Genomic DNA, 17,097 nt, shown 5'->3' on the forward strand with positions numbered 1-17,097 from the left:
TCTTTGAAAACTATGAAAATTGTGTGTGTGTGTGTGTGTGTGTGTGTGTGTGTGTGTGTGTGTGTGTGTGTACAGTATAATTTTTTCCTGCATGAACCTCATGTTGCATGTTTTGTTTGACGATTTTAGTTTTTTGTTTGTTTGTTTTTCTCTTCAATGGACATAATTCTCCTTAGCTCCATATTTGACCTGTCACATTACATTTCTATATTTGTTAGGACATTGTACTGACTTCCTGTCACTTATGAAGCTCAACCCTGAACACAACCATGACCAGTACATGTACATGCATTACCATAACTTAAACTGAATTCATAGTTTTTCCTCCAACCCATAACCCCCCAAATGATGTTCCACCATCATGCAGACTTTACTCCATGACTATCAGAAAAGATCATGAAAAAAGTAACAACAAACAGGTAAACATGCCCCCCCTCCCCCAACACACACACACACACTCATTCATCAGCAGTCTTCTCAGCTGTTCTCACTCAGTAATCACTTTGCCTGTCTCTCAGTCCTTGTCAGTGTTCTGTTTTAGTTTCTTGTGCCACTCTGCCTATTTCTTTTCTTTATTAAATTATAAGCCCACGTGCCTGCGTGCTGTTAGCTACTTATCACTATCCTGGGTTCTTAAACTATAAATGTGACCATTTTACAGGCAGAAAAGCTGAGAGTCTTAATGTTAAGAAGGACAAAGAACAAGTTGTCGTTCAGGTTATTGTTAATAATCAGGCAGCCATCACTTTAAATAGCCCAAAATGTGTTAGGCCTAAAGGTCCGTGGGTATTTTCCACAGCTTTGTTCAAGTATTTACCCACATTGTCCATATCGGACTTAGGCCAGCTGAGGGGGTCTGGGTTTGGGAACAGGCAGAGTCCCGTGCGCGCGGGCCCCTTCACTTATTATGCGCGCTGCGCTCCTTCCGCCTGTAAATCTCCGCCCGCTCCAGATAAGAGGCAGCAGCGGGAGGATATTAGCCGCAGCCTAGAGTTTAATTACATTGTCAACAGAGAATAATTGTAATTGATTTCTGCTGCTCTCCCAGAGATCAGTGCGCGCACAGACTGAGACGCAGCCGGTCCGGGGTTCTGGTTCTGGTTCTGGTTCTCCACCGGCCCTGCAGCAGCAGTAGAGGGTTCTGCAGCCTGAACTCGGTCTGATGCAGATAAAACTGCTTGTTACAGTCCAGTCCTTGGATTCAAGTAGGGTTTGTGCATTTAGCAAGAAAACCTGATCAAGTTCTCGCGCGCTATGAGCCTCGTGGGGGCGGGGGGGGGGGGGGGGGTCCCAGAGCTGGTTAATTACACAAGCTGGTGCAGTTAATTGATCACTCCACTGTCGCCTGAGTGATAAGGAGCCGCATCCATTTCACGCGCCTGGAAGGCAGTGATTCTGCGGAGGAGGTCATCCAGAGGCACACACCTCCATTATCATCATCATCATCCTCCTCCTCACCCTCAGCCCTGACAGAACCTTCACACCTTCAAGTTTGTGAATCATTTCTGCTGCTGCAAAGGAAGCAGCCCTCAACATGTCCCCAAGTGCTTCCAAAATATGAATTACTTCAGTGGTGCAAACAGCTGAAGACAGTTTTATTTAACTTTTAGATTATTTTCCTCTTCATTTAACTGATTATACTTTCAAATGTAAAGTTAGCGGTTTAAATAAACATAATGGATTTTTTTTTTTTTTTTTACATTGTATATAATTTAGTGGCACTCAATTATAATAAATGACTGGATTAATTTGTTTTAAAAAAAATAATCTGATGAGATTATGAATAGCTGTCAGCAGCAGCAGCTTTAGAGAACATTTAAAAAAAAATGTTTAAACAAGAAAACTATTGGTGCATCTTAAAAGTTCATCATCCAGTCAAAATATAACGACAACTGTTTTGTTTCAAACGATTTGATACATTTATGATTAAAACCAAATATTTACATATTGTTTTAAAAATGACTACACTTTTTTTTTTTTTTTTTTTGTCTGAGAATAAATCAGAGTTCACATTTTTAGTTTTAGGTCTGTTAGGAACCCTAAAGTATTTAAACCTTTTAAACACTTGAACGAGCCTCAAAAGTTCCTCCAGAAACTCTGACATGGACTGACTGCATGTTGCAGCCATGTTTAAATTATGATTGACAGTACTGTGTGTTTGGGTTCACTCTCAGCTACTACCACACCCAAGTTCAGCTCAAATGGCTAAAAATCAATGACTTAGTCATTTTCTTCCTTTAAGCTGTGGTGGCCATCGTGGATTTTTAAAATTTGAATCTGATGATCTGAATGTGATGGGGAACGTTCTTTAACCAAACTTCAGCTCTATATGTGTAAAAAATGTCTGCGTTAAAGCCATTTAAATGTAGCGTTGGTTGCCATCTTGGATTTTTTTATTTGAATTAATATTTATGGTGTTGCTCTCAGCTTCAAACACACCAACCTTCAGCCTAATATTTCTAAGAATAGCCAATTTACAGTATTTTTCCTTTTCAGCTCAGGCGGCCATCTTGGATTTTTGATTTGCAATCAGATCTGTTAGTGATTCTTCTCAGCTGCCAGTACACCGAATTTCAGCAAAATAGCTCTAAAAACCTCAGAGTTATAGCCATTGGAAATTAGCTTTGGTGGCCATCTTGCATTTTTACCTCTGACTTCAGAATGTGTTGAGCATCACTGTCAGCTACCACCACACCAAATTTCAGCTCTGTATCTTCAAATAGCTGAATTATCATATTTGTTCCTTTTTAGTTAAGGTGGCCATCTTGGATATTTGATTTTGCATAAAGAATGTATAACAACCCGCTCTCAGCTATGACCATACTAAATTTCAGCACAATATCTCTAATATCGACTGAGTTATAGTCAGTTTTAGAGTTTTCTGAGGTAGCTGTGGCAGCCATCTTGAATCACAATGGCTCCAAAAGTTAATCAGTTGTTCAGAGACCTCTCCACTCTAGGTCATATGACCTCACGGTGACAGTTAGAGGCTGTTAATTCTGTTTCTCAATGAGAAAAATGGCATCTTTGTTTGTTAATTACATCGCCATGGTAACTCCAAATGCCAATAAAAGTAATAACACACATGACGGGGCGAGCCGGTCGTTTTGATATAACTTTTGTGGAGGGACACTTAGTTCAGGCTGCACTAAAGTTGAAGGAAGAGCAAGACCCTTTTCAGGTGGATAATAATAGATGCTGGTAGCCCCCGATAATTTACATTTTATTAAGTTCTTCTGAAGTTTTTAGTATTTGGTAGCTTTGTCTTTAAAGCAGATGACTTGGGCCAAATGTTCCAGGAGTTCCTTCCACAAGCTTCTCACAACAGTTTGCTGCCTGAGTCAGCTCACATCCCTTTTCAGTTCTGCCCACACATCTCAGATCAAGCTGAGTTCAAGGTTTCGTGATGGCCACTCCAAACATCGACTGTTGTCCTTCAGACACTCTGCAGCTAATTCCTCTGCATGTTCAAGGTCAGTGTCCATTTGGACCCAAGTTTTAATTTCCTTGCTGATGTCTTGATTCGTTGCTCCAATAATTCCACACATTCTTTTCTCATCATGTCGTTTTGTGACGTGCACTAGTCACGCCTGCAAACCCCCGTCTCATGCACGTCTCACTCGTGCTGATCCCTCATCACCACATCACGTGTTGGGATTGTGTTCTTAGGCTTGCAAGCTTCCAGCTTTTTTTCCTCCAAATGGTCCTTATGGACATCAGACCACAGGACATGTCTCCAAAAATCAAGGTGTTTGTCTCTGTGCGTTTGTAAACTAAGTAAATCAACAATGACTCGGCCCATGTCAGTACAGGACTTGCTTCACTGTGGATAATGAGCCTCTGTCCAGCATCAGCATCTTTATCGTCCACTTTTCTTTCAGTTCTTCATCTCAGAACCAGAAAACTTGTCTCCTTCCTGAGTGTCAGGGCGGCAGGACGTGTCCATGTATGTATGATTGTTTGAACAGATGTATGTGGGACCTTCAGGTCTGAAAATTGTACCCAAGGATGAATCAAAGATGTGGAGGTCAGCAGTTCTCTTCCTGATATTTTGGCTCATTTCTTTCGGTTTCCCTAAGAGGTCACAAAAATAATCTGAGTGCCTCCAACTCACTCCAATTCACCAAATGTTGTCAGCTCGTAATGATGGATGCTCAATAATCCAGGTAGAAGAAGAATCCGTCCAGAGGACCCGACTTAACCTGGCTAGGTTGTCAGCTAAACCTTTCAACAGTTTCCAAAGCCATGACATCATCACGGTGGCTGTCTCAAACTGTTTATGGGAAATCCATCTTGGTGTCTGTAAACTTGTCTCAATATTTGGACATTTAAGAAATATAAATCATTTTGTGAACCCTAACAGACCTAAAACAAAGCCAGGTTTAGTCTCATTGAGAATTTGTTTGAAATGTCATTTTAAACATTTGGTTTAATAATAATAAGTTTGCCTTTCTGCCAAGTCAGCGTTGTATCTGAGCACAGCAGGTGTCAGTGCAGAGGTGGGCACCATCATTTTCCAAAGGGCCACATAGAGAATTTAAAAATTAATTTTCTTTATAACAATCTAGAAAACCTTTTTCAGGCTTTTCTTGTTGTAGCATATTTAGAACGTTTTATAAAACATGTGTTTACAAAATCATTTAGGAATATAATACAATGTGTAAACTGGCTCTTGTGACCATATATGTATTAAACAGGTTAGCTTAACATGTTATACATGTTAGCAGAATTATGCAAAACAAATTTATATAGTTGTGTTTCCATCAAAAATGACGTCTTTTTATTTTATTTTTGAACACAAACACACACACTAAAGAGGACACAGAACAAAACCCCCTCCCTGGATCAGCCACAAATGTCTTTAGACAGGCATTGACATGTTTTCTACAAACAACACAAACGGCTGCCAGGTGTCCCAAAACCTTTTTCCAGATCTTTTCAGGGTATATCTGATTTTTTCCAGATGGATATGATACATGACTTCCTATCCAGTGTTCATATGCCGGGGGTGTGGGTCCTTCCATCTGCACAAAACCAGTCTTCTGGCCAGAAGAGAGCAAAAAGCAATCACATCCTTCTTGTACTTGCTGAAGGACGTATCCACAGGGGCAAAAAATGTTTTTAATAAAGTTTTGCTTAAAATATTTAATCTAAATTTACTTAAGTCTTGTTGATAAATTACTATATTTTTTAATCAATCTTTATTTTTAAAAGTTGTTTGTATTTAACTAAGGACATTAGTGGCCTGATGGAGATTGTTCAAAGGCCACTTTTGGGCCTCAGGCCTTAAGTTGACCACATAATATTAAATCTAGAACATACAGAAATGGCTGAGATACATCAGATTGGAAGCCAGTCCTATAGTCTGCCCCCCCCCCCCCCCCCTCAGGATTCATCATCTCTGAAAAGCTAAAACAAGTTTCATTGTAAGCAGAGCTGCTCAGTGAAGTATGTGAGGCCTCAGTCAGCCTTTTTAAAGCTAAAATAACTTTTTGCATTGTCCTAGAAAACATGTGGAAGATGGATGAGGCAGCTCAATGTAGGACAATCAGAGCAAAATACTCAGCAACAGCACCGTATCTTTTTTATATAAAACAGAAGCCGCTTCTTAGACGACTCCATACTTCCTTGTTGAACTATTTCGATGAAATGCTAACAGATGTGAATCATGCTGCAGGTTAAGAAGCAGCAGTATTTATGTGCAGCCTCCTTGAAGTACATTTGATCCCAATAACTGTTTTATCTTAGTCATTTTGTTTGAACTGCTCAGGTTATCATCTCACCTGATCATGTTTGTTCAAGAGGTTGTTTCAAAAGTCTTACAATTTGTTCAAAAGTAACTCTGAGAACTTAAACTATACCGCCACAAACCTTTTCAAATCAAGCCATACTTGTTCTTTTTTCCTAATATTTCTGTAAAGAACTTGAACCTTTAAACGATGAGGTCAGAGACTAAAAGCTCTTTATTTCTCTGTGCATTGTGCGGTCTGACCTGAACATCCTTAAGATGTCCACTACTTAGAAAACTGTCAGCCATCTTGAATCTTTTTCACTTGCACACAACCTTTATAAATGAAGATTGTTGGCCTTTAAAATAGGTAAGAAGTTGCCTTTAACCCTTTCCAGACTGATGGACAGCAACAGTTGCTTCTCTAAGGTAATTGCTGACATCTTTCCACTCTGGCATTGTAACGCACGTATGCTCCTAAACAGCAAAATAACAAAACTTGTTTTTTATAGAGCAGCTGACAGTTACTGATGATCAAAGATCAATGATTTGATGATCAGAACCTGGCTGCTACTTTTCTGTTAACTCCAACAGAAGTGGTGCATTTAGTTGTCACACACTGCTTCAGTTGTGCTATAACAAAATAACAACAGTGTATTTCAGCAGCAAAACTGGTTGATCCACTCTGAGAAGGTGCTATTTAAGAGACTGAGCTGAATACAGCACCTCAGACTGAGGAAGTCTCTCGGATGAGAGACGAAACATTTCTACATTTTTTGTTGTTTTGCTTTTCTTTTTTTTTTTTTTTTTAATGTCCAGAGGACCAGATTTAACTTTTTTAGACAACAGTGTATTGTTAGTTTTTTTAATTATTATTGTTAAATTTGGTCTTCCTCAACCTATACACCATTGACTACGAGATCCTTATTTCTAGGCTGGAGCAGGGGGTGGGCATCACAGGGTCGGCCCTCAAATGGTTTAGTTCCTACCTCTTCGACAAAATCTTTTGTGTCAACATCGATTTTATTTCAACATCGGCAGCTCTTTGGTGGGGGTATCACAGGGGTCCACTCTCGGTCCTCTTCCCTTTACTTTATACCTGCTGCCACTAGGTGCTATTTTTCATAAACACTGCATATCTTTACATTTTTACGTCACTGGGTGTCAAATTTACTTCCCTCTGAAGCACAGTGGTGCACATTGTATTCAACCTCTTCTTGACTGCCTGGATGACATCAGGGACTTGCTGTCTTTAAGACATAAGTTGTTGTTTCCACCTAATGGCACAATCAAGAACCACGGTATTGACCTCTCCTCTCTAGCCTCATTATAGAAACAAGCTGTCACTAATCTGGGAGTGAAAATGGACCCTTCCATGAAACTAAACAGTCATGTAAACACGATTGTTATATCCTGTTTTTTCCAGTTGAGGTGCCTGTCTATGCTGAAGCCCATACTGTCCAAAAGTAACCTTGAGACAGTAATACAGTACATGCTTTCATAACATCCAGGCTTGATTACTGAAATGTGCTTCTTTTTGGAATCAGTCAGACCCTCATTGCATGTTTAGAACTGGTCCAAAATGCTGCAGCTTGATTTTTAACTGGTACAGGCAAAAGGCAGCACATTACACCAGTTCTGGCCTCCCTTCACTGGCTCCTGGTTCACTTTCAAATTAATTTAAAAATACTTCTGTATGTTTTTAAATCTCTGAACAGTTCTGTCCCCTCTTATCTCACTGATCTGCTGCAGCCATATGTCCCACAGCGCTCGCTGAGGTCAGCAGACCAGATGCTTCTATTGGTTCCAGGAACTAGTTTTAAGCTCAGCGGTGACAGGGCCTTCTCTGCTGCAGGTCCAAAACTATGGAATGAGTTACCAGTACATGTCAGGCAGGCCCCCTTGCCTACTGTTTTGAAGTCACGTTCACAAAGACACGTTTATTCCCAGCTTTTGACACAGTGTGAGGTGTCTAATTAAAGGTTGAATGAATGATTTTAACCTGTCTGTATTCTATAATGTTAGTAATTTAGTTATTATCTTTACCTATTTGGAATTATGTATTTTATCCTGTGTCTTTTGCTTGTTTGTTTCTGCTGTACAGCACTTTGGTCAGCCTTGTTGCTGTTTTAAATGCTTTATAAATAAAGTGGTATAGTATACAATAAAAAATAAATAAATCTTGCGGAAATGTATAAAAAATAACAGAATTATGTTTTTTTCAAATAAACTAACTCGCTACAACATCCAGTCTATACTTTATTAGCTATTAAAAAGAGTACACAAGACTGAAATAATTACTAGTGAGATCTTTATTCTGTCCTGCCTTCACATTTTAGAACAGTAAAAAAAAAAAAGATGGCTGTTGCATTGTTGCATGTGTCATGTCATTGCTGACATCACTGCAGGCAATATGTTTGTTTCCTGTCTCCGAGGTCAAGGGTGACAACCAGCGAGCGTGGGTCCTTTTTGTTTTTCCGCACTGTGATTCTTCCTCGGAGCTCTTCTCCTGAAAGAAATAAAACATCAACAGAGTAGCATCAGCACGCTGCATTACTCGACATAAGCCATCGCTGCACTGGAAAGTCCTGCTCCACGTCTGAAGGTGCGCTCAGTGATTCAGAGTTTAGTTAAGAATTAAAATTCTGACACACAGTCATTCATCCTGGATATGAGGAAGAGTTCAGGTGACTCACAGAGAAGGACTCGGCAGTTAGTTTTACTGACGCACAGACAAAACGCCAAGTCGTGTCATGTCCCGTTACTGCAAGTCTTTTGATTTGTGCCTGTCATCATAACCCAACGAGGTGCCTCGTACCTTTACCCCAACCGTTGTGCACGGTACTTTGATCTTGTAAAGTGACACGTGAAGAGCTACAAACCTCTAGAACTATGAAGGAAAGTGGTGTAGATCTGCGTTATATGTGCATCTTAACATCATACACACTGAGGCACTTTATAAAACAAACTAGAAGGTTCCAGGAGAAACTCTGACAGGGACTGCCACGTTGCAGCCATTTCTAAGTTTTGATTTGACAGTACTATGTGTTTGGGTTCTCTCAGGTACGACTACATCAAATTTCAACTCAAATGGCTGCAAATCAATGAGTTATAGTCATTTTGTTCATTTAAGCTGTGGTGGCCATCTTGGATTTTTTAATTTGGATTCAGTATGTGATGGGGAACGTTCTCAGCTATAACCACGTCAAATTTCAGCTCTGTATATAAAAAATAACTGAGTTAAAGCCATTTAAATGTACAAACCAGATTCCAAAAATGTTGGGACACTAAACAAATTGTGAATAAAAACTGAATGCAATGATGTGGAGATGGAAAATGTCAATATTTTATTCATAATATAGAAGATGGGTGTTGGAAGAGCGGAGAATGCGTGAAGGACAATGAGGGGTGAGAAGTTCTTTTAAATAAGATGGTGCATTACTGTACAAGCACTGGAAGGTGAGAAGATACATTTTGTAAGTGATCTGGGCAGAAACAGGAAGCCAGTGAAGTGAACAGAGTACAGGGGTGATGGGCTCATGCTTACACACTCTCATCAGGACCCTGGCAGCGCTGTTCGGGACATACTGTAGTTTTTGTATGTTCTTGCCAGGAATCCCGAAGAGAAGTGCATTGCAGTAGTCCAGTCTGGAGAAGACAAAGGCATTGACAAGCTTTTCTGCAACAGTGAAGGACAGTGTAGACTGAAGCTTTTTGCAATATTTCGAAGATGAAAAAGCTGAAGATGATGTAGATGGGGTCTCAGACACATTGCTACCCAGCTTAAGATACAGCTGAGTATCATCAGCATAGAAATGGAATGAGACCCCGTAGCTGCTGATAATACACATACATTAACGTCATGTTTGACTGTTTGAGGTAAATGTTTATGGAAATGGCAAACAAGCATCCTCTAGTGCTCGTAACCCTTCCCACACTCTTGCAATATTGTAAAGAATGTTTCTCAACGCTAAACGCTCTACAAGAGCACAGAATGTCATGATTTCAGCTCCCTGCCTCCTCTGCTCTTTGCCACCTGCAAGCATTCTTGGCCACACGCACTTCACTCCATGGAGAACAGCTGATCAGCTGCAGCAGGAAGTTTATCCTGCAGCTCTGGGCTGCACAAATTTACATCAGGTGCTAAATAATTTAAAATCATTTATTTTAAGTAAAATTTCATGCCGATTCAGTGGCTCATCCATCAATCAGCCAATTGTGTATCATGTCCAATCTTATTTTGAAAAACCACAATAGAGCAAGTCTGCGATAAACGAGCCGCAAAATAGCGAGGGACTACGATATATTCATTTTAAATTAGCTTTGGTGGCCATCTTGCATCTTTAACCTTTGAATTCAGAATGTGTTGTGCATCACTGTCAGCTACCACCATGCCAAATTTCAGCTCTTTATCTTTTAAAATAGTTATCATATTTTTTCCTTTTTAGCTAAGGTGGCCATTTTGCATTTTAAATTTGCATTAGGATAGCAAAACATATTGCTCTCAGCCACAACCATATCCATACAAAATTTCAACATCATATCTCAAATATTGACTGAGTTATAGTCAATTTTGAGTTTTTTGAGGTAGCTGTGGCAGCCATCTTGAACAAAAATGGCTCCAAAAGTTAATAATTTGTTCAGGGACCTCTCCACTCTTGGTCATGTGACCTCACTGTGGCAGTTAGAGGTTGTTACGAGTTCTGTCAGTGTTTGTCAATGAGAAAAATGGTGTCTTTGTTTGCAAAATATGTTATCAAGGTCACTCTAAATGCCAATACAAGTAATAGCACACAACATGGTGCCGAGCTGGTCTTTTTGATATAACATTTGTGGAGGTACACATGGCAGTTCGGGACTCATTAAAGTTGATAGAAGAGCAAGACCCTTTTCAGGTGGTTAATAATAGGTGGCTTCCTTTCAAGGCAGACCCCAAATTAAATGCTCTAACAGAATTTATGTTGTCCAAAACAAAAGTATCAGGTTGGCCTATACTAGTAATGATTATTATTAATATGATGATCTTATTGTTTGTGTGCATTTAACCAATCATGAGACAGATTTCAGGGAAACTCTCAGAAAGTAATCATGGGATGTATATCTGCAAACGTCAAACAAATTCAAGATGGCGCCACAGCTTATTAAACTTAAATCAAACATTGCTGTATATCAGTCAATTTAACAAATATTGAGCAAGCGTTTGGTGTGGTATAAATATCCCAACAACTCCTTTACACATTTAATTACAATAAATGACCAACATTTGAAGTCAACTCATTTCAACATGGCCTCTACAGCTAACTGATTGTAGTTAACACATAAATGGCTTAAAAAGCAATTATTTTTTACAGATACTGAGCTAAAATTTGTTGTGGTAGCAGCTGCGAGACAACCTCAGCTCATACTCTGTGCAAGATCTTTGCCAAAAACGTTGGCGTTAACTGTCGGGGCCAGTCCAGTTTGTCTGCTGTAAATGTAAACACATAATGGAGTAATGAAGGATTTAGCAAAATTTAGTGAGTTCCTGCACAATTATTTTCAAGATTTGGCCACATCTAAAAACTCCATTATTTCTCAACAAAAGATCAAAAGATAATCTTAAACTCTATTCGCATGGGATTAGTTTTACCTAGGGACCATATGCTATTTGTAATAATTACGGAGATTATCTGTGTTATTAATCTCGTGCGAATCGACAATGTCAGTGATTTGCAAAGTAAAAATTCCCCTGCAAATTACCTGTTATATTTGCTGAACTCCAAGGCTCAGTTATAATACTAATCCAATGCACAAAGGCATCTCTGTGACTGGACAGAATTGGGTGGGATCCGATATGTAACTAGTTGTTTTTTGTTTCCTGGGTGCATTTTTATTTGGCATTGGCTGCATTGGAGTGCATAAATAACCTGTTGTGTCCCCAACCAACAAAAGCAGATGAAACAAACAAACAAACAAAATAAATAAATAAATAAAACAAGCGGATGTTACACAATACGCAGCACGTTAACGTCATATCTTGAAGATGTGCGTAAATTTCAGCTAAATCTCAGGCTTTGGTTATCCTGTGCGAATGTGCCACATAAAAAGCAGACGTTGGGGAGTAATTGATTTATTACATGTGCTCCGTAGGTAAAACTAATCCTGTGCAAATTGGGCTTTAGTTTAAAACTGTGGCATGAACTCCCACATTAAAAACATTACTAGAACCGCGTTCATTCACCTGCGTAATATCGCTAAAATTAGAAACATCTTATCTAAAAATGATGCAGAATAACTGGTCCATGCATTTGTCATGTCTAGACTGGACTATTGCAATGGTTTATTATCTGGATGTCCACATACTTCTTTAAAAAGTCTTCAGTTGATCCAAAATGCAGCTGCCAGAGTCTTAACTGGAGTTAGAGGGAGAGATCATATCTCTCCAGTTTTAGCTTCTCTCCACTGGCTCCCTGTTAAGTCCAGAATTAAATTCAAAATCTTACTTCTAACCTACAAAGCCCTCAACAACCTGGCTCCATCTTATATTATAGCTCAGAATCAGAATAAGCTTTATTATCACTGCACCAAAATACAATGAGAATATGTCCGTACAGTCGTCCAAAAGATGGGCGGAGTGCACGTAGCTGCGGCTATGATAGCGTGGCCTTCTTATTCTTTTCAGAAAACATTTTTTAGATAGAAAAAGGGACAAAGCCATGAGGAGAGGGTGGTGACATTACAAAAAAATATACACAATTTACGACATCAAAAACTCTGCCAGCAGCACATTTATGAACACGTTACATATGCATGACGACAAGGCCGTCCATGAAGCACTAACAGATAGTCCATGGTCCTGATAAGATGAAGGTCAGCTGGCACAGTTCTGATAAACCTCCACAGAAGTTGGGGGGGGGGGGGGGGGTGCGATAGACAAAGATTTTCCTTAGTTTACACATTTCCCAGGAGAAATTGATAAGTTGGCCTGTTTTGAGGCCAGCCAGGGAGTCAGATTCAGATAATCCACATCTTATTGTTCCATATTTTCCTAACAGAGCATTTTGCTCTCTGACTGCAGGCTTACTTGCGGTTCCATGTTTTTTCAAAAGCAGAATGGGAGGAAGATCTTTCAGTTATCAGGCTCCTCCTCTTGTGGAACTAACGTCCAGTTTCTTTCTCTAAGGCTGACACATTGTCCAGTTTTAAGACTGGGCTCAAGACTTTCCTTTTTGATAAATCCCATAGTTAGTTAGTGGTTTGGTTTCCTGACCTATTTCTTATTCTATGATGCTATAACTCTAGACTACTGGAGAACAAAATGACCTAATTTCATCAAATGAAAAGTTACAAATGCATATAAATGAATAGTTTGAATTTGTAATTATTGTTTCTTAAAATACTGATCCTCCTAGAGAAAAACCTGAAGATCTTCATCCTGGACCTGCCATTGTGTATCTGTTCCTCCTTCCTGTCCTCTCAAACCCAGTGGGTCGAAGCAAATGGCCGCTTGTCCTGAGTCTCGTTCTGCTAAAGGTTTCTTACTCATGAGGGAATTTTTTCTTTCCACTGTTGCCACTTGTGTTCGCTCAGGATGGGAGACTGTGATGAAGTGAAAGTTCAAAGCAGTCTGCTCCTTAGATAAATAGTGTTAACTTCACTTATTATTTTTATATATGAATGTTTCTGTTCAGTGCCCTGAGACGACTTCTGTTGTGGTTTGGTGCTAAATAAATAAACTACCGTGCATTCCTTGAAGCTCTTTAATCATATGAAGTATGTTTTTCACCACAGGAAGCTCAGACACAAGAAAAATAAAGGTACTTTAAAAACTACGCTACATTCTTGTGATGCTCTGTGGTTTCATGACGTTCAGCTTTGTGAAATGGTAACTGTCACGGACAGACGCATCATTTTTCCCCCCGTTTGCTTTGCCTTGATTCTGATCCATTTCAACTGGTTCGTGTCCACAACAGATTGTACAAAAACAAGTAAATGGATTTTCTTTCTAAGTTCATGCAAACAAAACTGTTGCTCATTTTAGAGCCATCCTTCGCATCATTTAACGTTAAGCTTCTATATATCAGGAAAAACATGCATCAAAAGCCATAAAGTAATTTTACTGAGTCAGACATTAATCAGTATGTTCATAATAAAATAAAAGTCTTCCTGATGCCCTGCAGCAGTGCAGCACTGCTGAGCTCAGGCCTCTGCAGCGTGAGCGCAATGATGCTTATGGAAATGATGATGTGGTTTAATATATTTTAATAAGCATAACTCTGTGCGTGTGTGTCTTAATGCAGATGCTCTGGTATCTCCAGATGGCAGAGAGAGGGAAATGCGTCTACAATACGATGCACGATTGTGACACGTAATCACTCTGATTAACGTCACGTTTGACTGCTGGAGGTAAATGAATGTTTATCGAAACGGCAAACAAGCATCGTGTCGCGCTCGCAGCCCCACCTCGACTCCTCTCCGCTCACGGCTGGAGGAGGACGAGGAAGAAAAATGCTGACTGTGGCTATTTCTCAAGCCGAGCATTTGCCATAGCCGCTGCCACTTCTCACTCGTTGCCATGCCAACGCCACTGTCACAGAGGCAGCCGCTGGCGCCGCTCTCTGGGTCTGTCACTCCACTGCAGAGAGGGCCGGCTGCCACAGCAATGCATTGTGGGTGTTTTTACAAAAGCAAAACTGGTGTGAAACAAATGATTGTAATTTAAAGAAAACATTGTTTTATGGATTATGGTGTTGAATAATAAGTTTGTTTTCTCTGGAGAGGAGAGGAAGGCAAATGTAAGAAGAAACAAGTGAGCAGGAAAATACCCAATTGAACACTTTTAGTCAAACAATTCTTAAAAATATCATTTAAAAGTGTTCTGAGCCAGCATGTAATTAAAAACAATATGTGCAACTGCAGGAACCAAACATCTGCTGCAAGAAATTAAATATAGCGACGTGAAAGGGGAGCCAATTTATGGGATTCATTTATAGCAATTAGGAAATGAATAAAACTGTTTCCAAAACTCAGGTGATCGACTCGAGATGAAATATAGTCTACCACATTTTAAAAAGCCTATTGTCTCAAAGACATCAGAACGTTGCTACGCATGTCGACAGTTGGTTGAAATAAAAGTGATGCTCTTGCAAAACTGTACGCCTCTTTTTAATAGCTAAACCTCAATTGTTGACAGTCAGAAAAAGTTTTAAACTGCTGTATGAATTAAAACAAAACTTGAAGTTCTGCCTCCATCACCAACTTGATGAGGGGGATTCGTAGTCAACATGGTGGAGGCAAAGCAACTCGAAGATTTGTGTTTATAGCATTTGTGAAAATAAACGTGTACGTGTAATCTGTGTTTAACTAAAATACATATTAATCTAAATTTTGCAATTAGTTGTGTGAATGTTTATGACACATTCACTCTATTGTGATCCATTTTCCTTTTGTACATTTTTCAGCATCTTTCTCGTTTTTAAGCTATTTCAACAAATCCTGAATAAAAACGTTCAGCTCTTTCAGGACAATCATGCTATGACTTTTGGTATTGGTGAAACTTTAGCTTTTTGAATAATTAAGCCTTTTCTGACACTTTTTTCTCACAGAAAATTAACTGAGCTCATTTTACGTCCTTCAAATCTTTAGATGTGTTTACCAACTTTTACTGCTCCTTTCACATTTTGTTCTGCTTCAGCTTCTTTGTGCAAGTTTAGACATTTTTCAGCTACTTTTAGCTGTTTTGTGCTCCTTTCTGATTCTTTCAGCCTAATTGGGCAAGCATATTTTTTCTGCTTTCTTATGCTAATTTAAGCTTGTACTAGCATTTTAGCTACCTTTTCAGATAAATTAAATTTTGTCTTGTAATTTCTTCTTCTTGCAGCCTAATTAACTTCTTTCTGCTAATTTTAGCTTTTCAACTTTTTCAGCAAGATTTTTCTGCTATTTCAGCTATTATTTAGCTGTTTTATGCTAATTTTAGCTTTTACAGCTAATTTCACATTTGTTCAGCTCAGTGCAGCTCTCCCCACTTCCTTCTCGTATGTTAAGCCTCTTTCTGCTTTTTTTTTGGCTACTTTTAGATGTTTTTTGCTAATTTTAGCTTTTTTTTAAAAACCTGATTTCCTTATTTTTGTGCTCATTTCTGCTTATTTAAACCTAATTCAGCAAATATGTGTTCTTTCTGCTTTTTTCTGCTAATTTAGGCTTGCTCTTTCATTTCAGCTACACTTCAGCATGTTATTAAGTAATTTCAGTGGTTTTTCAGCAAGTTATTCTGCAATAAGCATTCACACTGCATTTTCACAGGGAATGCAATTTCTCTAGTTTGTGTTTAAATGTTTTGCTTGTTTGCTTTACAAAAAAGTAGGCTTAGTTTAGTTTTCAATAAAGCACTCTGGAGCATCCTTTGCCAGTGCTAGGAATCAATAAATGACAATTCAAATATACAAAAAAAAACCCAGAAAACTTTTTCCCCTAAGGAGTTTTAGTCGTGCAATAGCAACTGAAGCTGGCAAAAACAAGTCAAAGGCCAATGAAATAAATGTCTGACTTTTGGTAACTGCTTGCTAAAACACAAAAGGATTGCTGGGAGCAGGCCCTAAAACAACTTTTCAATTATCTGTCCAACTTTTCTCCCATGTTTCAGATTAAACCACTGAAGCATACAAACAATCATTGACAGCGTGTGTGTGAAGTCACAGTGCAACTAGAGCAGCCCAGCTGTAATCAGTCAAACTAAACTCCCCATGGAAGAGGGGCCTCAGTGCCTTCAGTAAACTGGCCACTCAGATGCTGGGAGAACAAGTTAACCATGTGTGGAAATGAGTCGTGGAAGGGAGCCTGGCTTTTACTGCAATGTCGTACATCACCATGCCAGTGTCATTAAGCACAGTCATGCCCATGGAAACAGCTTGTCTCAGCCAAACACAGCTTTCCTCCATGAAATTACAATAGGAATACATGTCTCTGAGCAGCGGCTCATTTAAATGGTTGCCATTTATATTTCAACCACTTTGCTCAGTCTTACAGTAGCTGCAGCTAATCATCACACCTCAACCTAATCTGCCTTATGTCATTCCTTTGGTGCTTCTTGGATATTTTCCCTCCTGTGCAGAACTGCCACGAGAAAAACAAACAAACGAACAAAAAATGTGTTGTACATCAAATGTTCACACAAGTTGTAAACAGCCACAAGGAACTTGAAGCTTGACTTCCGTTTGACAGTTCAAGGATCTTCAGGGCTTAAACAGAACGAGGGGGGTGATGATGCAAAACAATGTTTAGACTGTGTGTGAACGGCTGCGGGTGGGGGTGGGTGGAGACATGGAAGAGCTCCAAGTCGGGTGAGTGAAGCTGACACCCCACCCACTTCCAAAATTAAAGCAAATAGT

General features: G+C 39.3%; 1 protein-coding gene across 1 annotated transcript in view; it reads right to left on the bottom strand.

Annotated features, from left to right (window-relative positions):
• Window positions 1-8,036: 8,036 nt before the first annotated feature.
• The window catches only part of prmt3 (protein arginine methyltransferase 3), a 150,625-nt gene continuing 141,564 nt past the window's right edge, over window positions 8,037-17,097 (bottom strand). Inside the window, exon 16 of the mRNA XM_037697700.1 lies at window positions 8,037-8,237. Within this exon, the coding sequence (XP_037553628.1) occupies window positions 8,128-8,237 (110 nt within the window). The 3' untranslated portion in view covers window positions 8,037-8,127. The remainder of the gene's footprint in view (window positions 8,238-17,097) is intronic.

This window comes from Nematolebias whitei, chromosome 2 (genome assembly GCF_014905685.2).
Source record: "Nematolebias whitei isolate Nwh7 chromosome 2, NemWhi1, whole genome shotgun sequence".
Taxonomy (NCBI): domain Eukaryota; kingdom Metazoa; phylum Chordata; class Actinopteri; order Cyprinodontiformes; family Rivulidae; genus Nematolebias; species Nematolebias whitei.